This window comes from Drosophila albomicans, chromosome X, assembly GCF_009650485.2.
Source record: "Drosophila albomicans strain 15112-1751.03 chromosome X, ASM965048v2, whole genome shotgun sequence".
In the NCBI taxonomy this organism is placed as follows: domain Eukaryota; kingdom Metazoa; phylum Arthropoda; class Insecta; order Diptera; family Drosophilidae; genus Drosophila; species Drosophila albomicans.
This window is the reverse complement of record NC_047627.2, coordinates 32,978,483-33,002,296: the sequence shown is the minus strand read 5'-3', so window position 1 is coordinate 33,002,296 and position 23,814 is coordinate 32,978,483. Positions and strand designations below refer to the sequence as shown.

General features: G+C 38.4%; 4 protein-coding genes across 9 annotated transcripts in view; 2 read left to right on the top strand and 2 right to left on the bottom strand.

Moving 5' to 3' along the window:
- Window positions 1–19,740, bottom strand: part of LOC117571650 (protein gone early) — a 36,101-nt gene extending 16,361 nt beyond the window's left edge. The window contains exons 1-5 of one of the 2 annotated variants that reach the window (XM_052005506.1): window positions 19,661–19,675; window positions 19,302–19,541; window positions 10,184–10,597; window positions 8,674–9,024; window positions 8,437–8,601 (exon numbers count right to left, since the gene is read on the bottom strand). In XM_052005506.1, the coding sequence (XP_051861466.1) occupies window positions 8,437–8,601; window positions 8,674–9,024; window positions 10,184–10,499 (832 nt within the window). In that variant the 5' untranslated portion in view covers window positions 10,500–10,597; window positions 19,302–19,541; window positions 19,661–19,675. Of the gene's footprint in view, window positions 1–8,436; window positions 8,602–8,673; window positions 9,025–10,183; window positions 10,598–19,301 lie in introns of both variants that reach the window. The other variant, XM_034253903.2, reaches the window with a different exon arrangement.
- Window positions 451–1,098, top strand: LOC117564362 (uncharacterized). Its single transcript, XM_034243080.1, has one exon. It carries the CDS (start codon window positions 451–453, stop codon window positions 1,096–1,098), a length of 648 nt encoding a protein of 215 aa, XP_034098971.1.
- Window positions 6,089–7,509, top strand: LOC117564372 (secreted protein C). Its single transcript, XM_034243093.2, has 3 exons — window positions 6,089–6,146; window positions 6,230–7,052; window positions 7,124–7,509. The coding sequence occupies exons 1-3, from the start codon at window positions 6,132–6,134 to the stop codon at window positions 7,423–7,425; spliced, it is 1,140 nt and encodes a 379-aa protein (XP_034098984.2). The 5' UTR covers window positions 6,089–6,131; the 3' UTR covers window positions 7,426–7,509.
- A 1,681-nt stretch (window positions 19,741–21,421) lies between the features above and the next one.
- The window catches only part of LOC117568070 (integrin alpha-PS2), a 43,856-nt gene continuing 41,463 nt past the window's right edge, over window positions 21,422–23,814 (bottom strand). For all 5 annotated transcript variants that reach the window (XM_052008612.1, XM_052008608.1, XM_052008614.1 and 2 more), the window contains 3 exons: window positions 23,561–23,804; window positions 21,840–23,492; window positions 21,422–21,769 (listed from right to left, as the gene is read on the bottom strand). In XM_052008612.1, the coding sequence (XP_051864572.1) occupies window positions 21,680–21,769; window positions 21,840–23,492; window positions 23,561–23,804 (1,987 nt within the window). In that variant the 3' untranslated portion in view covers window positions 21,422–21,679. The remainder of the gene's footprint in view (window positions 21,770–21,839; window positions 23,493–23,560; window positions 23,805–23,814) is intronic.

The window sequence follows — 23,814 nt, the reverse complement described above, 5'->3', positions numbered from 1 at the left end:
TGTACAAAATTTACTATAGAGTACAGACCCATTTGCAATAAAACTAAATACTAAAAATATACTTATAATATACTACTGAAATAATATACCATAGCCTACGCTTGGTATATCGAAATTCTAAATTCCTTCTGTCGAAATTTTACTAAATTCCTTCTGCTAGCGAGTATAACAAACAATAATTAAAGTGCTTTATCGCTAATTTCGCCGATGACACAAAAATGTTTAATCTTTAAGATCTGCGATGTGATAAGGCGATGTTGTAACTAAGTTGCGTTGTGTTTTGCGTTTCCGTTTAAACGCACAATTAATTTGTGGCAAGTTCGTTGCCTAAGTCTTTTGTTTTTGCACACTAATTGGGTGTGCAAAAGAGAGCTGTTCTCACTCGAAAGTTGATATAAAAAAGGGAAAACAAATTCGTAGCTGCATCACTCAATCGGTGGCATCCACAACATGTTGAACTTAGTCGCTGTCGCACTTTTCGCTCTCCTTGGTTCAGCTCAGGCTCAGTTTGCCTCGTCGCCGTCGCGTTACTATTTGCCACCGGTGGCAAGCGAAGAAAGCATCGCGCCCCCTCCTCCACTTATCACCAAGCAATTCTTCAGCGTGTCAGCAGCGGAGGATGCACAGGACGCACAGCCACGCAGCAAACATTTGCTGATTGGCCGCGCCACGCGAAACTATCGAGTGATCTTCATTCGTGCACCGAGTGCCCAAAGCGATGCGATCAAATACACCGCCGAATTGGCGCCACAGGAGGAACGCACCGTTATCTATGTGCTGAGTCGCAAGCCGCAGGAGTTGCAGGCAGAGGACATACAGCCAGCGAAGCAGCAATCACAGCAATCGGCAAAGCCCGAGATCTTCTTCATACGCTACAAAACGAACGAAGAGGCGGCGGCTGCACAGCGTGAGATTCAGACGCAATACGACGAGCTTGGTGGCAACACCGAGCATGCGGCACCCTTTGTGGCACCCGTGCAATCGGTGGTGGGCGCCCTCGATGCAACACCATCGGGGCAGCCATTGATGCCGCCTCCGCCTCCGTTGCCAGCGAATGAGGGTTACGATTATCAACGACCGTTGGCACGCCCTTTTTAATGGTGTGTCAATTTAACGATCGACGATTGACGATCGACGATCTTCGACCCACGCGCATTCAGCTAATTAATATTGCCGGGTAGCTGTATTTGCATACAAACTGATAAGCGTTCAAGAAGAATACAATATAGATAACGCAAGTAGATAAACAAAAAAAAAAAGTAGAAAATAAAAACCCCCAACGATCATCATCAACATGATCATCATCCACAGCAAGCAGAGTAACAACAATATCGTCGTCGTCATAAAAGATAGCGAACGCGTAAATAAAAAAGTTCGTCGCGCAGTGTTTTTTTTTTCTCCTCATCATTATTTTTTTTGTATTTTTTTTCTTATTGCAAAGTTTTGTGTTTTATGTATTTTATTTCAATTTTTATTATTTAACAAAATGTTGTTGCTGCCTTTTTTTTGCAAAGTGCTTTGACCCTGTGCCAAACGAGAGGCGGATTAACTACGACACAACTAAACACGGCGAGCATATTCGCAATCAAGAGAGCAAAGGATAAGAAGTAAGCTTTGCACTAGATTAGCAAATAACTGCAACATTAGCTGAATGAAAATATTATAATTTAGCATAGAAAAAGTATACAATATTCAGATAAAAATGAAATCATTTAAAGAAGAAACTTTCGCAAGCTATTCCTTCATTATTTTATCATCATTTAAGTATTAAGATTTGTCAAATTTAATTTGTTTTTAATTAAATAAATTCCTATTATTCTTACAACTGAATAAAACATAACTATTTTGTTTTGAACATTTGTAAAGCTTAAAGAAATTATCAAGAACTATTCCTTCATCAATTAAGTGTTAAATTTTGTCAAGCTTTATTTACTTAATAAATTCCCATTTTTGTTATAAAATGAAATTTTATAATGCTTTCAGTAATAATATCAAATTAAGAACAAAAGTTCTACAACTTTTACAATATGAATGCAAACTTTGGACAGCAAAAATTAAGCAAAAATTTACACTTTTAAATACTATGTTATAAACTAAATAGTATTTTTAAGTTTCATGATGAAAATTTTTGTTTTGTTTTAAATCGATTGTACAAATTTATTTTGAAAATTGAGCACGAATTTCAAAATTTAAAAATTTGTATTCTTAAAATCAGCCGAAAGTAAAAAAAAATATTCAACAAATTTTGCCAACCTGAATTTTCAGAGGCTTTGCAATTCGTCTATGATTTGTGCGAAAACGATTTTAGTTTAATTTACATAAATTTTGCAAATAGTTAAAACACAGAAAGATGAAGATTGACAAAAAAAAAAAAATAAAACAACTAAAAGAAAACCAAAACGCGACGGCAATGCATCTTGTTTTGCCAATGTTTGTTAGTGTTATAGTATATATATATATATTTATATATATTGTTGGCTTGAGCTCGTGTAGATTTATTTGCATTTGCATTTAATTAATGGGATTTGGAAGCAGCAGCAGCCATATCTGGACATATCAACTGGGCGACCTTTTTGTGATTGGCAGCCAAACCACACAATTTGGCAGCTATTAATCTTCGCAATAAGCAAAAACCAAATCGAAAAAAACGAAAAAAACGCAAAACACAAAAGAGGAAAAGAAGTTATGCAAGCGCGATGCTAAATACAAGGCTAGCAAAAAGATGCAATCAAGTTTGTGTTCTAAGTCATTCGTTCGCACCTGCACTTGACCCACAACGATATTCGATTGATACGATTCGAGCAAGTATTTAAATTACGAACTGACTTCCCAAAGTATTTTTTTTTATATACATACATTTTTTTTATATTTTTTTGGTTTGGTTTTCAATCTACAATCGGCTTATTTCAAGGTGCGCATAAATCATAACATTTTCGGCCAAATAAAATGTGGTCTTAAGAGAGGCCCGAAACTGAAACTAAAACTAAAACTGAAACTGAAATCGAAACGGAGGCTGAACCTTAACCTAACTGCGGCTGCTGCCTACACCACACACAAATTGAACCACCGACAAAGCTCGCCCCAAAGCGCATTCAAATTATGCCAATTATAATGAAATTTTTCAAATACACACAATATCAAATAAATAAATACAAAATAAATATTAAGAAAACAACACGGCGTGGAATTTTTGCTTTTAGCCGCTATCCAAAAATACAAATGACACAACATAATCGAGTCATCTTTTTGTTTAGATGCCGACTGAGACTGAGTCTAGGTCTGAGACTCAGACTTTAACTCAGACCATCTCGCTTATCAAATGGAAATGCTTTAATTTATAGACAGACAAGACAATCAGAGAGAAGAGCCTATGAATTGTTGCCACCTGCGGAATTTGGAAATATCCGACTTAAGTCCGGCGACAAGTGTTTGCAGTGAGGTAACTCACAAGTTGACACTTAATCTGTGGACTAGACACAATTGGAATACATGTTTCTTGTGCAAAGAATTCTCTTAAGAGTTATCTTTTACTATAAATGTGGAAGAAGTAAGGTGAACTGATTCTTTGACAAGATTTTATTTTGTTAATTATTTTGTCATTTATTACAAGAGCAATTTAGGCTTTGCCAAGCATTTCTTTTAGCCAATGAAAGTGAGCTAACCACAATCCACGTTTAATAGGTCAATCATTTTTGGTATATTAATTTACACACATGCTTAATAAATGCAGCTTTTTACAATTTTCGGTATATTAATTTGATGTATTGTAATAGTAGTATTAATATTTTATTTCAGTACAGTCTAAAAATAGTACCGCACTATTCTTAAAATATACCAAATAATATCGCACTACCGCTTTACAAAATTGGTATACTTTATGAATAGTGTGGTATCATTTGGTATACTTTATAAGTAATACCGCTCTCCTCTTAAAATATACCAAATAATACAACATTATTGTTAAAATATACTTAATTTGTATACCGAAAAAATACTAAAAAATGATGAATTTCATAAATATAAAATATACAACTAATAATGTCAAATTTATATACCGAAAAAATACGAAAATTGCTTAATTTATTAAACATTAAACATGTGTGTATATTTTTATACCGAAGAAATACTACAAAAAATATAAATATATATGTAGCAGCATTTGGTTTTGTCATATAACATTATTTCTCAACATTTTCAGCAGTCTTCTCAATTTAGACCCTTAATTTCTAATAAATAAATTCTCTGCTAGTTAACCAATAAATCGCATGCTTCTAACTACCAGTCAAGTCATTTCAACTTTATCTACATCAGAGCTTGGCATTGTCATTAAAATTGTATTTTTGGCGCCAACAGGCAAGAAACAAGCTAAAAGCAATCCCAAAAAAGAATTAGTTAAACTCTCGTTCGTTGGCTTACACACACATAATTCAATAATGGCAATAGAATACGTCAAACAAAAATCCCATTGCGGAAGTATCAAGAAACGTTTTCAGGAGGAGGCGATCCAAAGATAAAGTTGATAGCGCAGCCAGACAGCAGACAAATTGAGTACATTAATAAAAATCCATTAGAAAACAAGAATTCAACAAATGAATATTTTAAGAAAATAATCTCCAAAGAGAGTTGGGAACGATCAAGAGCAGGAATATTTCGTAAAGAGTGTGAAAATATGGAACTAAGAAAAAATCAAGAGAGCCGAATTTTGTGATGCTTAATCTTGTAATGATGAAAATAAAAATGAGAGACGAATTTTTGATTATTAATGATGTAAAATAAAACACAAGACTCGATCGCATAATTAACTAACAGTTGTCTAAAGAAAGAACTTCATTCTAAATACAAAAAATTTTTATTTTTGAAAAAAATCAAACAGAAGTCAAATCTAGAAAACTTCAAAAAATTAAGGTTCAACCAATTTGGTATATTGATATACTATTATATTCAAAATATACTATAGAGTACAAAATGTAATGTAAAATGTTTAAAATATACCAGAAAACAAGCGAGAAAGCTACTTGTGGAGTGTGCTCGACTGTGCGATACCCGCTGCCCACTTTCAATAAGTGCAAAATAGTGTTTTAATATTCTAAAAATGTGCTCAATTAATATGCCTAAAAAATTCAAAAATATACTGACGGCAATTTTTGGTATAGCAATATACCACTGCAGAACGCAAAATATACCAGAAAAATAGCAATTAGGAACCCTCTATGAATTATTACTCAAAAACTTTCTAGAATTTTTATTTGATCGCAACATTTTCAGGACCAAAAACATTAAAAGGTAAATTTCAATTTATATTTTTTTTTTATTCCATGACAATAACAGTTACACTTAATAGCGAAGTCTTAAAATGCAGATACTTCGCGACAGCTGACAGAATGGTGTGAAAAATGCGATTCTTTTGTGGCATTCCTTAATAGCATTGTCACCGCTTTTGTGCGAGAATCGACAGCAGCTTTGGAGTGCGGCGATTTGTAGATAAATTAATTGATCAATCGATCACTTTTGGCGGTCTCAAGGTATTTGCATTTAACTGCAAAAATGCAAATTAGCCAACGCCGAATAATGAACTCAGAAGTTGCAACGGAAACTAATCGAATAGTTATTGATATTGAATGAATGCCGCTGCCGCTGTTGATTTGCCGGCATGCGTTGTCAATGCTGATCGCTGACTGTTGATCGCTTGACCGTTGATCGCTGAGCGGTGAAGACTTGCAAAGTGATCACTTGAAGGCATGATTTATGGCCAACAGCAATCAAACAACAGGTCACATTAAAAGGAAATCCAAACATACGAATTACGAGTTCGACACGAGAGACAGACAGAGATCGAAAGTGATCAAGAGAGGGCGAGACTGCGAGTGCGAGTGAGAGGGAGAGAGAGAGAGATGACGATCGAGTCAAATGTCAGAGGTTTCGCGTAGCCAAATAATTGAGCAATTAATTAAACACGACATTATAGAAGAGAAAAAACAAATATGAATATTGAGTGAATATTTTTGTGAGGATGGATCGCCGGATCGCTCTGGGGCCTAAATATCCGACTATAAAAGCCCAAACCCAATCGAGGAGCAGCAACAGTTCAACGGCAACTGAAATCAACTCCACTTCCCTAAATCCTATCAAACATGCGTCTCTTTGTGGTAAGAATCAATGGATCCAAAGGATTAACAACAAGGATTATACGAGTACAGCTTCAACTCTCAATTGCAATTCTCTCACACAGACTCTGTGCTCACTTCTGGTCTTGGCCCAAGCCAAGCCACAAGGCTACAACTACGGCAGCGGTGTCTCGGGCACCTTGACTGGCGGCGGCGGCAGCAGCTCCTCCTTCATTGCTGCGCCAAGCAACTCCCAGGGCGTGGCCACCTATGGCCCACTCGGAGCCTTCCAAGGTGCCAGCGTTGGCTCGCTGCTGAGCTCTGGTTCGGGATCCGGTTCCGGCTCTGGACATGGTGGCAGCACCTACACTCAGGGAGGAGGCAGCACCTACACCCAAGGCGGTGGCAGCACCTACAACAGCGGACCCAGCTACAGCAGCGCTCCAAGCTACAGCAGCGGTTCCTCTTCGAGCAGCAACTTTGGCAACTCAGGCAGCTCTGGCTTCGCCGGATTCGGTCCCTCGCCCAACATTGGCTTCGGCGGTCTCGCCGGCTATCAGGCACCCACCTATCAGCAACAGCAGCAGGAGGAGCAACGCGCCGCCTTCGAGTCAGCGATTGTGCACAAGCAATTCTTCACGGTGGCCGCACCCGATGAGCATGAGAATCTGGAGCGTGTGAAGCATTTGGTGATTGGACGTCCGCAGAAGAACTACCGCGTGGTGTTCATCAAGGCGCCATCGTCGAGCAGCGCCAACGTCAAGCTGTCCGCTGAGTATGCCCCCAAGGAGGAGAAGACCGTCATCTATGTGCTCAGCAAGAAGGATTCGTCGCTGGAGGTCAACGATATTGCAACGCCCGCACCAACCATTCCCAGCAAGCCCGAGGTCTTCTTCATCAAGTACAAGACCGATGCGGAGGCCAGCCACGCCCAGCAGCAGATTCAGGGTGAGTCCAGCCAGTGAAAAGCAATCAAACCATTCTCAAATCCTTTCTCTCTCTCACTCTTCTTTCTTCAGCTGAATACGATCGCATTGAGGGCACCTCAGAGCACACCGATGGCGGTGTTGCACCTGCTCAGTCTGTTGTTGGCATTCTGGATGCTGGTCACAGCAGCAGCAGCGGCAGCAGCGGCTCTGCTGGCGGCATCATCAGCTCGGCCAGCACTGGCAGCGGCATCATCAGCAGCTCAGGTGGCAGCATCGGTGGCAGCATCGTTAGCGGTGGCAGCAGCGGCAGCTCGGGCAGCCACATCATCAGCAGCTCCGGTGGCACCCACAGCGCTGCTCAGAGCGCCACTTACTTGCCTCCCAGCAAGTAAATGCGCCGCACTCCAGCAGCAGTAGCCAAACTAACCAAACAACAACCTTTTTTCTCCAATATCCCCAATTTTTTTTTTGTGTGCTCTAACTCAAATTGCTCCCCAATAAAATGATTAAAAATCGAATATAACAATGCTGTTCTTACTTAAGCCACAAAAAGTGTGAAACAAGTGTTGTAAAATGCAGAAATACAAATGAAATTCGACAATTTTTTTTCAGTTTTTGTTAAAGTTAAAGTGAGAAAACATTGTACAGTGAAGAATGAAAGTTGCAACTAAAAAATCTCGAGCGGAGAGAAGTCTGTAGTCGCTTTTAAAATGCAAATTTGTTAAAAGACATATGCTAAATACATATGCTACAATTTGTTAAATGACATACAGGTATACTTTCATTTAAAAGAAAAACATTAAAACAAATTGAAAACAATTGTTCAATGAGACAAAATATTGAAAGCTGGAATGTGCAGCCTTATTTGCTAAAAATACAATTTTTACAACAACAGTTATCACTATTTAGTGTTGAATAATAAGATCAATTCTATTTAATGTGAAGCGACATCAAAACGAATCGGAAATAAGCCGTATTCGATCAATAAGTGGTTGATGCTTGAGACGTGGTTAGTGTCTTCACTAAGCACTGGTTGAAGTACACACTATGGTTTATATCTCAACTAAACTATGAAAATCGCTCTTGCATTAAACTGAACTATGCCAGCTGAAATGTGTAACCTTATTTGCTAAAAATACAATTTTTACAACAACATTTATCACCATTTAGTGTTGAATAATAAGATCAATTCTATTTAATATGAAGGGACATCAAAACGAATCGGAAATAAGCTATAATTGATGCTTGAGACGTGGTTAGTGTCTTCACTAAGCACTGGTTGAAGTACACACTATGGTTTATATCTCAACTAAACTATGAAAATCGCTCTTGCATTAAACTGAACTATCCCAGCAATAATATATTGAACATTAACATAAACATGCCTTGAATGGCTCACTTACCCACGGGTTTGATGGCCTGCCTGAGTAACAAATCCGATTGGCTTTTGTCGAGCGCATCGATGTCGCGGCAATTGCGATAAAGACTGCTTATTGTGGACTCAACGGGAAACGAGCCTTCGGCGGAATTGGGCAGCATGGATATGAAGCGATTCAGTTCATTGAGCTCTGCAAGCAATAATTTATTAATGAATATTAGTAAATGCCAAGCAAATGAGTAAAGTCACTCAATAAACTTACCCTGATACTCATTGTAAGTCTTGTAGTTCCATTCGCCGCGCTTGATCACAAAGTAATCGCCTTCGGCATATTCGCGAGCAAACTTGCCGCACGCCCACTCGTAAGTCTCCTTGCACGGACTCTTCGATGTGTTGGCCCACAGCAGCAGTTGACGACTGCTCTCGACGCACTCGCGTTCCAGGCAGAGCGGGGCACGCATGTAGAAGGGCACCTCGGGCCAAAAGGCCAGCAGCAGGATGATGATCACCAACAGCACGGCGCACAAGCAGGCGGTGGCCACATAGAGGATGCGACGCTTACGCGACAGACTCATTAAAGCATCGAACGAGCGACGTCCTGGAAGCAGCAAGGCTATAGCACACAGCAAAGCACGGCAACAATCACAAGAAATGAACAGATGAACATGAAATGAAAGCGTGATTATGAGATAATGGATTCTCTTAATATTACAACTACAAATCAAAACTATCAACTACCTATTCATCAATTATCACAGTTTAGTGTTGCATAATAATATCAATTCAATTTAATAATAAACGACATCAAATCAAAGTAGAAATATGCTTTAATCGCTCAATAAGTGATAGTCGCTTAAATTGGTTAATGTCTTCGCTAAGCACTGGTTGAAATACAAGCTCTGCTTTATATCTCAATTAAACTTATCGTAGGAGTGCACACTTCAAGTTCGCTCAAGTTGCCGACTAATTAAACTTTATGACTGTGAATTCAATGGTTCTATTATCACTTTATAAGTTATCGTGGTTTAATATTTATTAGTTTAATATTTAGCCACAATTAAGTGCATACAATTAAATATTCAGAATTTAGCCAAAGGCCAAAGCAGCTAGCGTTAGTATGATACATTTATGTTAAGTTATGAATTTATTTAATAATAATAAATATTCGGAAATTAAATTGATGTGCAATTTTCTATAGTTGCTTAAAAAGTGGAATTAGTTAGTGTCCTCGCTAAGCATTGGTTGAAATACAAGCTAAGGTTTGCATTTCAACTAAAATTATCAAAGAAATTAGATTGAATGAAAATAAAATTGGCAACTAACTAAACTCAATGCTTGCTTGTATTAGAATAACGAATGAAATTTAAACTTTAACGAAATTATGCGCATGAAATTAAATAAACTTAGTGTCTTGGCTAAGTATTAGAACTAAACTTTTCAAAGAAATTACATTTAGTAAAAACCGATTAGCAGCTTATTTTGGAGCTACGAATGAAATTTTAATTTTAAGAAATTAAATATTCTAAAATGAAATCAAAGTGTAATTTGCTATTATTTATGGTTTCTGCTTAAAATTGGTTAGTGTCTTCGCTATGCACCAGTTGAAATACACAATCAATGGTTTGTGTCTCAACTAAACTTATCGCAGAAATACACACTCAAAATACTTTACGATAATCTATCAAGTTGGTAGCTAACTATAGTATTTTATGAATATGGGCTGAAGTGATAACGAAATGACTTCTCTGCCTCCTCCTTCTCCTCCTTCTTACCTCTCAGTCCATTTGCAGAGGCATGCGTCGAGTTGGGCGTATTTGCAGTGGGCGTCACCCCGCCCACAGCTCGAGCCTCGCTAAGCGCCTCCTTGCGAGCAGCCTCCAACTCCTTGGGCGTGAGACCCGCATCATCGATGTGCAACTTCTGTTGATTCGTGGTCAACGGCGCCGTTTCGCTTCCCTCGATCTGTTGCTTGCTATTCACATGACCAATGCGCTCATCATCCTGGCCCGTGTGCAGTTTATAGCTGCGATCGTCCACCTCATCGATGGCACAAATTGTTGGCTTATATTTGCCCTGATTCAGGGCCATGCTTGCTGCTGTCTAAATCAAAAGATCTCGCCTGAGACGGTGTTTGTGTATGTTGCTCTTAATTGTGTGCTAATTTAAGCGCATTTTAAGTCGCGTAACTGCAAAAAAGTGAAAAAAAGGCAAGTTCGGGGTAATAAATCATTTAAAATCACAGCCGGGCATGTCAATTGGCCAAACTGGCCAATTCATGAATGTCTTGGGTGAATACTACAAGGCAATTGATAGTCATGAGTTGCCCGCTATCAGGGTGGGAAGCTTTAACGTAACGTGCTGATTATCACAAAAGATTACCTTGAGACATGATATACGATTGAGACACAGTCACCCACAGTCAGTCGTCACACACAACACAGCACAACACAACACTTGCGCAATAGACTCTTCTTGGTATATGGAGCATCACAGATAAGTTGAAATCGCGTCGAGATAACGCACCACAACGATAGCTCTCCTATATATGTATACACAATGTATGAGCTATAAAGATGTACACTAAAAATATATACATATATATAACTTGTACAGTAGCTGTAGCGTGTGTGCATTCCTGTCAACATTTGACTTCTTTTCAATTTTAAATTGACAACAATTGCTGCCAATTTGCGAAGCCAACTCACGACGAGATTCCCACTCGCAAAAAATGTCTCTCTCTCATATCAACTGCATTTTGATATGCTTGCTGTTTGTCTGTATACAGTTCTTATGTTCTGATGTTCTGTATGTAGAGCCGAAGATCTATCGCCGATTCGGTGGCAAATTGGCAAATTGTGCATAAATTTTAATTGACGAAATTAGCCAAAGATAATGCTAAAGTGCAACTAATTAAAAGTGCACGCAACTCTGGCGACAAAGTCGATTGACTCCATTATTTGTTCATCTATCTTTCGTGATGGCTTGATTGATTGATCAAACGTCTAATCAACTTCATGTTCCTGCATTACGCATCGTTGCGTTGCCTTTGCAATTAGCAAGTTTATTTCCAGCTTCACATATTCTTATAATCTTCCAGATAAGCAGAAAAAATCTTAAGCAGCTCTAAGGATTTGGTTAATTAAGTGGAAAAGACCATAAAAGTTCATTAACTGCATAGTTTGCAGCTAGAAAGAGTTCCATAAACATAGACATAAGAAAGTTACACTCAAGAGTACTCGACTATGGAATACCCTTTCTCAATAGAAGAAAATAGTGCGGTAGCACTTAAATATTTCAAATTAATATACCGAAAATATATTTAAATATACCGAAATACTAAAAATAAAGCTTTAGGAAAAAATCGATTTCTATTTAAATAACAAAATTAATACACCGAAAATACAATAATCAAAGCTTTCGAAAAAAGTTTATCGTCATTTAGATATACCAAATTAATATACCAAAAATATAATATACCGACAACAAAGTTTTAGAAAAAACTAACGCCATTTAAATTTACTAAATGAATATACCGAAAAAATATTGAAATATACTGAAATACTGCTAAAAAAAAATATCGTCATTTAAATATATCAAATGAATATAAATATAATGAATATAAAATATACTGAAATATACCGAAATACAGACAACGAAGCTTTAGAAAAAAAAACTAAAGCTAGTGCTTATAAAGATAAGAGTGCAATTTAAAGACTCGATTACTTTTTCCTCTATTAAAAACTATAAAACAATATTCAGCATTATTCCCCATCTGAAGAGCTCTACCTACGCCCCTGACAATATAGTTTCACTTGCCGGACATATCTATTTAGACTACAAATGACCTATGACTGTATATGACTTTGGGACTGTCACTGACTCGGATGATTTATCGCAGTATTAAAAAGAAAAACATCATCGAAAGCCTGCGGGATTATGATATGCGTTGGTCAGTTTGGCCAGATTACGGACTGGCCAGCGATGCAGAAGGCAAGAAGACAAGAAGGCAAGCAAGCAACGGGGACAGGCAATTTAGCCCAGGTTACTTAAATGATAACCTAAGGGAAACGCTTTAAACGCTGCCTCGTCGTCGTATCTTATCGGCATAGCGCGATTATTGCCTTATTCACGTCCACTTTTTAGTCATTGGCACTAAGCAATAAAGAATGTCTCCTATCTCAGCATTGTATATGATGTGTGTGTGCCAACAATTTGAGATAACTTCTTTGCTTTTTGTTTTTGGGACTAGCCAAATAAATGAAAAAAAAAAACAAATTCTTTAAACCGTGCACAACAAGAAGTCGATTGCTAAATTTGTAGTTGGTATTTCTAAGCCTATTGTATTTATTTAATTAAAAATATTGCATACGTACGATTTTTCAGCAATTCATTTAGTACAATAAAGACAACAAACAGAAACTACCCTGACAATCTGTATTTCTCGATCCAAGGGCCACTTCAAGAGCCCTGGCCTGAAAGACGACGCGAGGCACTTGAGCAATAATCAGATAACTCGAGTTTCGAGTCAAAAGTCTAAAGTAAATATGCATATCAAAAACACGCACACACACACACACACACATGTCTATATCTGTATGGAGATAAATCACAGACACACATTCGCCTTTTGGATATGAGATCATCATCTTCGCCGTCTGTTAGATCTTCCTCATGTGTCACTTGTTATCAGTCAGTGTGAGACGTTGAGATTTCCAGCTGCCTGCTACGAAACGCAGTTGCTTGCTACGACACTCAGCTGCTTGCTACGAAGTACAGATGCTTGCTATGAAACTGTGCATATTGTAGCTGAATGCCATAAATCAACTTGATCAGCATATTCGCTATAGATTATGATAGCTAATAAAGTTATTGATTCATTTCACATAAATTCAGCTTGAAGCAAACACAAATCTTTAACACCATTTGTTTGTCTATATTTATCAACTATATTCTGTATTCGCATTCGCAATAATTTATCAGCTGACCCACAAAAGTAATGTGCTATAAAACTGCAGCCAATTGTATACAAAACAACGCTGCATAAATCATTTCTAATTACAATTCTTCTCGCCTGACAAATCACTGACAAATTATCATAACTCATTTGAAATACTGCAAAAATTTCCGCAAAAAATTTGCATTTATTGTATGACCGAAAAAAATGTATATAAATGAAATGAAATGGAATGAAAATAAAAGAAGAAAAATGCAAATGTCAGATGATTTTTAATAGGTCGCTCGGCGATCACGATGACGATGACGATGAGACGCGGTGTCGTTCATCAAAGCCTTTGTGCCGCGGCGGCACTTTTCAAAATGAGCACACGCTCCAATACGAGTGCACACACGCACAACAAATACACACACACACACATGCATATGTGCACATGTGTTTATGAGGAAATAGAGAAGAAGCCGCTGCATTATTGTTTATGGCTTGTATCGAAGTCTCGGAATGATAAACTGACCAAAAAGCATTTCATCAAAAACGCTTAATTCGCATTATGCAAACGGGTTAGACCCCCAATTTGGAATAGTCGTAGGAACTGGGAGGGGGCAACAACGAAGACGAAGACGAAGACGACTTTCCTGTTACGCTTATGGCCACACTTGCCACACTTTCAGCTCAGCTGCTGCTGCGCATATTGCACGAGGGTGGAACTGAGATTAGTGGAATGAGATGATGATGATGACACTTGCCACAACAACAAATATTGCTGTAAGACGCAATTTGAGTTGAGAGATTTTTTGAATGCAGCAAAAATTACGTTGTTTACAGCGATTCTATTTTGTTTGTTTGACTTGAGGCTGCAATATAATAAACATGATTAGGCATTTCTTATTTATTGATTCCTATCCGATGAGAAACAAGTAAGAAAGCTACAGTGGAGTGTACTCGACTGTGAGATACCCACTACCCAATTTGATTAAAAGCAATATATTTTGCGGTATTATTCTCAAAATATACCGAATATACTGCAAATATACTAAAAAAATAACAAATGGTATATGTGGAATATCGATATAGTACCGCATTCAAAATATACCATAGACAGCACAATATACCAGACTGTCGGCCAAAGCAACTCAGACCCCTAGTACAAAAGTATTTCTTTAATAACTTCGACAATTTCTGATCGCAACCAAATTTTCAGGAATCATAACTACTATAGTAATTATTGTATATACAAAAATTCGCAACTCTAGCTTTAAAATTAGGCTTCTTATTCGATTTTTTTGATTTGCGGGGGCGGAAGTGGGCGTGGCAACAATTTGAAACAAAACTCGATCTGCGTGCAAATATAACAAATGCTGTCGAAAAACAATTATAGCTCTATCTCTTATAGTCTCTGAGATCCAGTGTTTCATACGGACAGACGGACAGACACACAGACGGACAGACGGACATGGCTATATCGTCTCGGCTGTTTACGCTGATCAAGAATATATATACTTTATAGGGTCGGAGATGCCTCCTTCTACCTACCCTACATACATTTCCTGTCGGCACAAAGTTATAATACCATTCTACCCTATGGGTAGAGGGTATAAAAAGCGATACTTATACCTTTGTTTGGCACATATCAATTGAGAATATTCTTGAATTTTTTTTGACAAAATAAGTTGTAATTTCATAAAAATAGTTTATCATTTTTTACTCTTTACATAAAGTAAACTGATAGGAAGACTGATTCTTCAAATCTAGAACATTCGTCTTAAAATTTGTGTTCTTAAAATAAGACCACTTAAGAACAAATTCTTAAAACTAAAAACATTAATCTGAAACGCCGAATTCTCAAAATAAGACCAAAAACAACTACTACTACTAACCCATCGAAATTCCTTTAAAGTTTGTATCTAGGTTTGAGATTTTAGATTTGTTCCACTTTCTAAAACTTTGGCTCTTACATCAACTGTTCTTGAAATCAAGATGCGTTTTCTAACATCAAGATTTTCATGTTTTTGACACACTTTTTAAACAAAAATTCTTAGAACTAAGAACAAAATCTTAATTTTAGAACTTTTTCTCAGTGCAAAAAGTAATTATGTGTTTATATAGAGAATTTTTTCAACATTTCTATAAATTAATAAATTAAATTAAATGAAATAAGTAAAAAACCAAATAAAATAAATGGAATAGTATATTGGCATTTTTAATCTTGTATTTTTTAGATAAAGTAAAGAATTATTCAACGTTAGTTTACCAAATAATAATCATAATCACGACATATTTAAGCTTTTCATGGCCTGACGCAATTTTACCGACTAAAGAGAACGTGTTTATTTGTTAATCATGCTGAATATTAGATATGATTTCCCGGCAAAACTTCAACACCTTCTTCATGGCGTCGACTCACGCACATTCGTGAAGAACTCAGGCGAGCGGCATTTGCTTTCGCAGACCAAAAATGGGATTACGACGTATACGCAACCGAGCACAATTCGTTTAATTATGTCAAACTACCAAAATGAAATACAACAATAAAAAACAAAGAGAGAAAAAAAAACGGAGAAACACCATAACAATCGTAAAAATGAAAATAAACCGTCAAAAGAGACGCCAAATTTGACACACATTAAAGTTAATAATACTGCTGCCTACGCATTGATTAACAACAATTTCAAAAGTAAACATTCAAATAATTTAACGCATGGAAATTCAATTTGACGGCATGCGTAATTAACTGTTGGATTTGCGCACCTGTCAAACTGCTGTCGAATTGACAAATTGACAAATTGACGAGCTCACATTTTATTTTCCGCTTTTTTTTTCATATAAATTTCAGTTTGTTGCTCCACTATTAGCTTGTTCCGCTAATTGTTATTGTTGGTGTTGTACTATTGACTTTTAATTTGCTTTAGTGGCGCACCAAAACATCGTCGTCCATTATCAGAAATTGTCGCCAGATACTTCAAGCATCAGGCACTGAAATTGCGACAACAAAAGTAGACGATAACTAGATACCCTACACTTGCACTCAATGATAATATCAACAATAGTTGCAAAGACAAATCATCTAGATTAATGACTACATAAATAATATGTTGAACTGATTACAGGGTATATAAAAACAGTTAAGAGTCGAGTGTGCTCAACTTTGAGATACTATATTTGCTAGCTATTTGAAAGAAAAGCAAAAAAGTGCGGTTTTAATTTTAAGATATACTGAATTAATATACCGCAAATACTAAAAATATACCAAATAATATTTTTAGTGTTATATATTGATAATATACCGTAAAATACTAAAATATACCAAATACTATTTTTAGCACTACATTCTAAATATACCATAGAGTGCCAAATATACCAGATTGTCAGCGATTATTATTACGCTAGTTATTCGACGTTTGTCGATTTGCAAGTGGGCAACAATTTAAAACAAATTTGATCTGTGTGCAAACATAATAAATACTGTCAACAAATAATGATAAAAAGTAAAATTCATTAATAATGTAAAGTATATATAGTATATAGTATATATTTGTTGGCACATCTCATAAGTATTTTGTATACAAGATTTGTCCTTTACCTTAACCTTGTTACAATTCGCTTTGACTCTGAACTTCGATCACTGCGATCGACTGCTTACAGGGTATCATCGATCGTGTTGGGCAGCTCTCTCGCTCTCTCTCTCTCTCTCTCTCTCTGATAACCTTGTCTCAACTAGGTGCTTGTGCTTGCACAACCCAAAACACTAACAACAATAGCAGCAAACATTGTTGTTGTTGTTGCAGTTGTTGAAATAAATGTGTCAACAATTTGTCAGCCTAGTTGTAGTTACTAAGCAGCGACGTCAACTGCGACTGCGACAGCGACGGCGGCGCTGTTTACGCTCAGCTGTGCACAAGGCAATGCAAATAATGTTTGATCGGCACAAAGTGATAAGAATGGAAGCGCAATGAAAATTGTTTTAAAACACAATTTGAACACTGCTTAGAAATAAACTACAGTGCGTGTCGCCTCTGATGAACCAGACAATATGCAACTCTATTCAAAATACAAAATTTTTCTTTACTTACACTAATTTCAACTGTTTTTTCATTCTTTTGAGAAAGCCAATATCTTTTTTTCTTTACTCAACAAACCTCAAAATGTAACTGCCTCACGTAAACTCTTGTAAATTGATCTTCTTTCTTTACAAATTGCGCATTGCATTTCCCCCAATTTAAGCAGCCAATGAACCGCTTCAGCTGGATTCGCATTATGCCAATTCTGTGTCAATTTCCGAAGTTCAATAAAAGTTCTTGATCTGCAAAATCAATTTAGCCATATATACACTCACACACATACATATTTGGTAAGCTGCGACTCTCAGCTCAGTGTTGACAGCGTTTTCGCTGTTAGCTCAAGCGTAAATCAGAAGTTCAAGCGTTTAACGGAAAAGGTGCGGTTACCTTGTATAATAATGCTTTTACACGTGTGTACACACTTATTTGTGTTGTTGATGGGTGTGTGCACACACTGGCATTAATCCCCGTATGAAGCTCGTTTTAGAACAATGGCAAAAAATATAACATGAAAAATGCTAAAGTCGAAAAGGCAACTCGACAACGAAATGCTCTATATACATATTTATTTGGTCTTTTACTTCCATGTTTAGTCTTAATATTATTACATTTTCTTAGACATATTGTCTAAGTTCTTCAAACCGATTATGTAAATTTGGAAATCTAATCTTTGCTAGCCACGGAGATCTAACAAAGACATAAAAAAGCTAAAATATGAGACACTTCCCCTGCCACTAAATTTGTTATACCCTTCCATCAATTCCTTTGTAAGTATCGATACGCGTACGACAAAAAAAAAGAGACATAGTTCGATAGCGGACGGAGGATGCAATGCAATGTGATGCGATGCGATGCGATGATGCGGGCAAAAAGGTAAGGCAATAAAATGTTGCTGAGTGCTCGGTAACAGTGTCCGCATTGAAAGAGATAGGGAAGGGGGTGGAGAAGTCTAAAGAGGGGGAAACGTGGAGTCGGCGAGTTCAAGTCGTGCGTGAGCGCCACAATGCGCAATTGCAAATGCAAAAGTAAAAGCAAGGCGGAAAAGACAAGAACAACAGCAAAAGCAAAAAAGCAAAAAAGGCAAAACAGCACTTGCACATGCTCAAAAGCAAAAGGCAGCAAGCAGCCCCAGCAGCAGAGCGAAAGAAACAAAAACGTTGTTAGAGATGCGCCAAACTAACTGATGATGTCGTGCAAAGCACTCACACACACACACACAAACACGCGCACGCATAGCTGTTCTTTGAATGTGTGTGCGCACATATCAATTTTATGGTTATTGTTCATCCCTGATCGCTGGCATCGCTGCCAGCTGCGACGCAGTGCATTAATTATGGGAATTTCTTTTTCGGAAACAACACACATGTGTGTGCACTAAATGTGGTTGTGGGTGTGAATAACAACAAAACAGAACGATAATGAAGGAAGAAAAAGCGTAATACAGAAATCACAGCATCCTCTGCAAAGTAATAAAAAAAAAACAACGTTGCTGCCCTAACAACAGAGCAGCGCAGCATAGCATTGACATTGGCTCTCGCTTACTCTGCTGTTGCTTCTTCTTCCACTTCTCCATCGCCCTCTCCTGCTTTTTGTTGTTGCTTGTCTTGGTTTGGTGACTTGCCGAACCGGTTGTGCCGGCATTTCTCACAAAAAATCACACACACACACATACTGCGACACTTTTAAGTTTTTTAACTACGGCTTTAAAGTGCGCTCGCTCTCCCAATGTACTCAACTCGCTCCACATTTAGAGATCTCTTGCTCTTGCTGTCTGTCTTGCATTCCATTACACACACAGTCTCACTCGCATTATACATAACACACACACACACAAGCGGGCACCTGAAAGCGCAGCTTAAACAAATGTTTGATTTTTACCTATTTGCCGTGGTTGTTGGTTGCTGCTCTCTCTCCCTCGCACTCTGCTTAATCGTGTTTATTGTTATAAAAAAGATATCAGCGATCACTTAGCAACATTTAATTAACATATTAACGCGACGACGCACTTAAATACACGCTAAAAATTCGTTTTTATTGTTGCGTCGTTAAATTTTCGCACACCTTTTTTTTGTATCTGAGCTCTTCGCTCTTTAGCCTCACTTGCGGCTCATGCACTTTCTATGAAACAAAAACACACTCACAGCAAAAAAAATAAATAATTAATTACAAATTTTTTTCAATTTTAATATATGTTTGTTTCAAACAAACAAAAAGAACAAATGCAGTTTTACGCGCACAATAACAAAAACGCCGTCCGAATGAAAACTACGCAACACACGTTGGCATCGTCGACGTCGCGCAACGTTGCTTTCTCAATGACTACTAAACGAGAAAGAAAGAGAAAAGTAGAACACAACAACTCAACTGAACGCGACAATTACCGTTCTATGTGTGACGTCGTTGTCGCCGTTGCCGTCGTATTCCAGTTTCGAATGCAGTTTACGCGCTGCTGACGTCGCCCACAGGCGACCAATGTGTGCGTGGGTACACCGAAAATGTTACCGTCAACTTTACAATTAGTTTAGCAGTTTAAAAACACCGATTTAACCATGGAAATAACAATTAAAACAACTTTCGAATTACAAATTGTCGTTGTTGTTGTTTGCTTGTGGGCGCGCGCACTCAAGAGTGTGTGACCGCATATGGAATTTCCAAAAAATACTATTTAATATAGAAGTATATACCAAATACACCAGAGCCCTTTCGAATCCCCTTGCAATTTACATGTGCAGTGGAAAATCGAAATATTGTTGGTCACACTGCTAGTCAGTACACGAACCGCTGTAAGCGCATTGTCGATGCACTGCTTGCAGCGTCAACTGCTTGAATTTTAATAAGGAAAGTATGCTTCGTTTATTTTTTACAATTCGACCGTCATTTTATTTGTAGTTTTTATAATAAGAAAATTAAATTTAATACAAAATTAGCGAAAAAGTAAAACACACGCATTTATAAGTACAGTTAATAAATTAAACAATAGCGAGTTGTGTTTAAATAATAGGTAGAGACGACAATGGGTTCATGGCTACATTTTCTACCCATAATTTATTTCGAGAGTACACCAAAAGAAGTCGGTCTGCGCTTCTTGCGGTGTAGTTTGGAAATAAATGCATATTAATTGTAATAAACGCCTTAAATGTTTTTATATATGTTTTTTTTTTTGTTTGTTGGTTGGTTTGTTTTTTAGTATATACACAAATAGTTTTACAATTACGAAAAAAAATTACACATTGATTTAATTAATAGTTTTGCATTAACACATTTTGGCGTTGCAACTTGGCAAACTTTGAGTTTGTCAAACAATTTCAAAGAAATCAAAAATAATAAACAAAATTAAAAAGAAAAAAAATCGAACATTCTCAATAATCATAATAATTAGGTAAGTTATTAATGATATAGAAAAAAAAAACATCCTAAAGTAGCACCTATTATTTGCTTTATGCTATATATTTGTATGCTACCTTTGGGCCGCTGGCGCCCATGGGCGTGGCAGTAAAGACGACACCTCCATTGAAAGCTTCTCTGCGGGCAGCATAGATTCGTGTTTAAAAATAATAATTGATTTCTATTATTATCATCATTTCATTTCATCATTATTATGTTTGTTTTTGTTTTGTGGTCTCTCGTTTTCAATTATATATGTATATTAACTAACACACAAACAGGCATTCGATTCATGCATTCAATCATTCGCACACACTCATTTGCACTCGCATTCACAACAACTTAGCATAGTTAACTTCTTTAGTACAGATTAATATAGCACTTGTAACTGCTCAATCAAATTTGCAAGTTCCATCGAACAAAAATTGTAATCATAATTATATAAAAGAACATAAACAAAAATGAAATAAACCTTTTCGCTTTCGAAAGTTCTTAATTTCGTGACTAGGCAAGTTTTACGTGTTTTTTCTTTCTTTGTTAAAAAAAAAAAAAAAACTAAAAAACTCATCGCAACATCGATTCCTATTGTTTTTGATTTCTCTTTTTTTCATTCATTCATTCAAATAATTCTTTGTTTAGCTTGTCGTAGCGCGCTTTTTGAAAAGGCGCGCGCGCATGGGTTTGAAACTTGGCTAAGCGTTCGTTGGTTGATTGGATTTGTTTAGTAGGTGAAATTGTTTTAGAACCGTTTCATGTTTTTTAGTACATTGTTTTTAGTGCGATGTTAGAATTGTTCGTATTCATGTTAGGCGGGTGTTCATGTTAGCCGCTACGTAACTCGGGCATCTCAGCCGTTACGTAACGTAAGCGCTTTACAGATGCTCATCGCCATGGTAACCGTTGCGCAACGGTTGACGCTCCTGCGAATGATCCGTGGGCCGATTGCGCTTGAAGAAGCCGCACTGAAAACACAAAATGTTAAATGAAAATGTTAATTCAGAGCACTTTGTGATATGCCAAAGCTTAACTCACTTTGTAGAGTAGCAGCACGAGCAGCAGGAAGATGAGTGCACCCGCACAGGCGGACAATACGACAGCCCAAAGTGGCACCACATCCGGCACCTGCAACGGTTCCGGTTGCGCCTTGTAGAAGATCTCGTGGGACTTCTTTATCTCCAGCTTGGGCTGACCGATGAACGGCAATTGCGTGACCTTGGCAATGGCCTGTGTAGATACATTCAGTGGCGCATTGAAGGCCACCTTCTCCATGGTCTTGGCCACCATACGAGCGCGAATGGCCACAAAAGCAGCATCCGCATCCTCATAACCGAGATTCTCCACATAACAACGCAGTACACGACAATTGATGCCCTGACACGGTGCCGTATTGTTCGATTCATCCAGACGCAGCTCCTCCGGCGTTGGAAGTTCGCGTCTAAAGCGATGCGACGAGCTCGAACTCGAGCTTGAGCTCGTGCTCCAGTCCTGAGCATTCTGCTGTTGATTGTTACCATCGTAAATGCCCTCGTTCTCACGTCCGAAATACGGTCTGTTGCCACTCGAGCTGTAGGTGACACGATGATGCACCACCGGCTGTTGTTGCTGTTGCTGCTGTTGAGCGTACTGCACGTTGTGGCTGTTGTGCAGCTCGTTGTCCACGTTGCCCCGATTGATGCCCATATCGAGTCCGCCTGTACGGAAGTTGCCATTGCGTCCGCCATAAATGGACTTGTCCAACGCACCGCCATAACCTCCGCCACCGCCAGCCAAGTAGATCTTCTGCTGCTGCTGTTGCTGCTGCTGCTGTGAAGGCATCTGGTAGTTGGAGCTGGAACTGCTAGAGCTAGAGCTGGTGTAGACTTGTGGCGAAGCCATCTGAATGTGTCCGTGTGTGCTGTGTCCCATCAACTCTGCGCTGGGTGCACCACCACCGAAGCTTGTGTGGGTGAAGGTGGCACTTGTGCGATTAATGTTGTTGCTTGCCTCCTGTTTGACGTCCGCTTGATTGGCGCGATCCAAGTGCACATACGAAGCATCGCCAGCCGCATCCTGGGCATCCTCACGCTCCAGCACCTCCTTCTGTCTTTCGGTGATATTGAGCTGTATATTCCTGCTCACGGCGACGCCCACATTGCTGCCATCCGAGATCTCCAGATGCCCTCCGCTCGTTTCGCTCTCCTGCGTCACCGAATTGCTGATGGCACCTTGGGCATGCAGATACGATTTGCTGCGTTGTTTCTCGTTGAGCTTGAGGTTCAGTTCGTTGGCCTCGATGCGGTCGCAACGGATTTTGCCCCCCGTTTCGGGCTGATCGAGTACGTACATTAGATGATCGCCGGCGAGCGTCTTGTATGGGTAATAAATTTCAACAACGGCGCCTTTGATGAACGAACTCTGATTGTTGCGCAGCTCATAGATGTGCACAACTTGCGGCCCAAGCTCCTCCTCGGTGGTGGCATTCTCCGGTGTCTTGTAGTCAGCGGCCTTGTACACCTGATAGTCGGGCAACGATGTGCCCTTGATGGTTAGATCGGTCCTCACATCGATCACAATGCTCTTGCTGCCATAGTTATCCAGCTTGGAGTTTGCCCTGTCGGGATTCGTGGAGTTCGCCTCCCAGTAGAAGTTGTAGCTGTTGGCCTTCGTGTGTTTCTCGGCGGGCACAAAGCTGATGGCAAAGTGTGTCTGTGCAAAGTGCAAGCAATAAGTTTAGAACTGAATAAAAATAGGGAAAATACAATGCAAGCACTTACCACTTGGTTGCGTTCCAGCGGATTTCCGATGTCGCATTTGATGGTAAAGTTGTTGTTGCCATCGGGAGCCGAACAGGTGATGGGCATGTCGATTTTGTCGCCCAACTGTTGCAGCTTGGTGAACTGCAAATCACGTGGCGTCATCATGTAAAAGGCCGCCTCGAAGGCATCCTCGTACTTGTTTTTAATCAAGACCTCCAGGGTCAAAGGCTCCGGTGAGCCAAAGTAGTATTTGTCGATTGTTCTATTAAGGT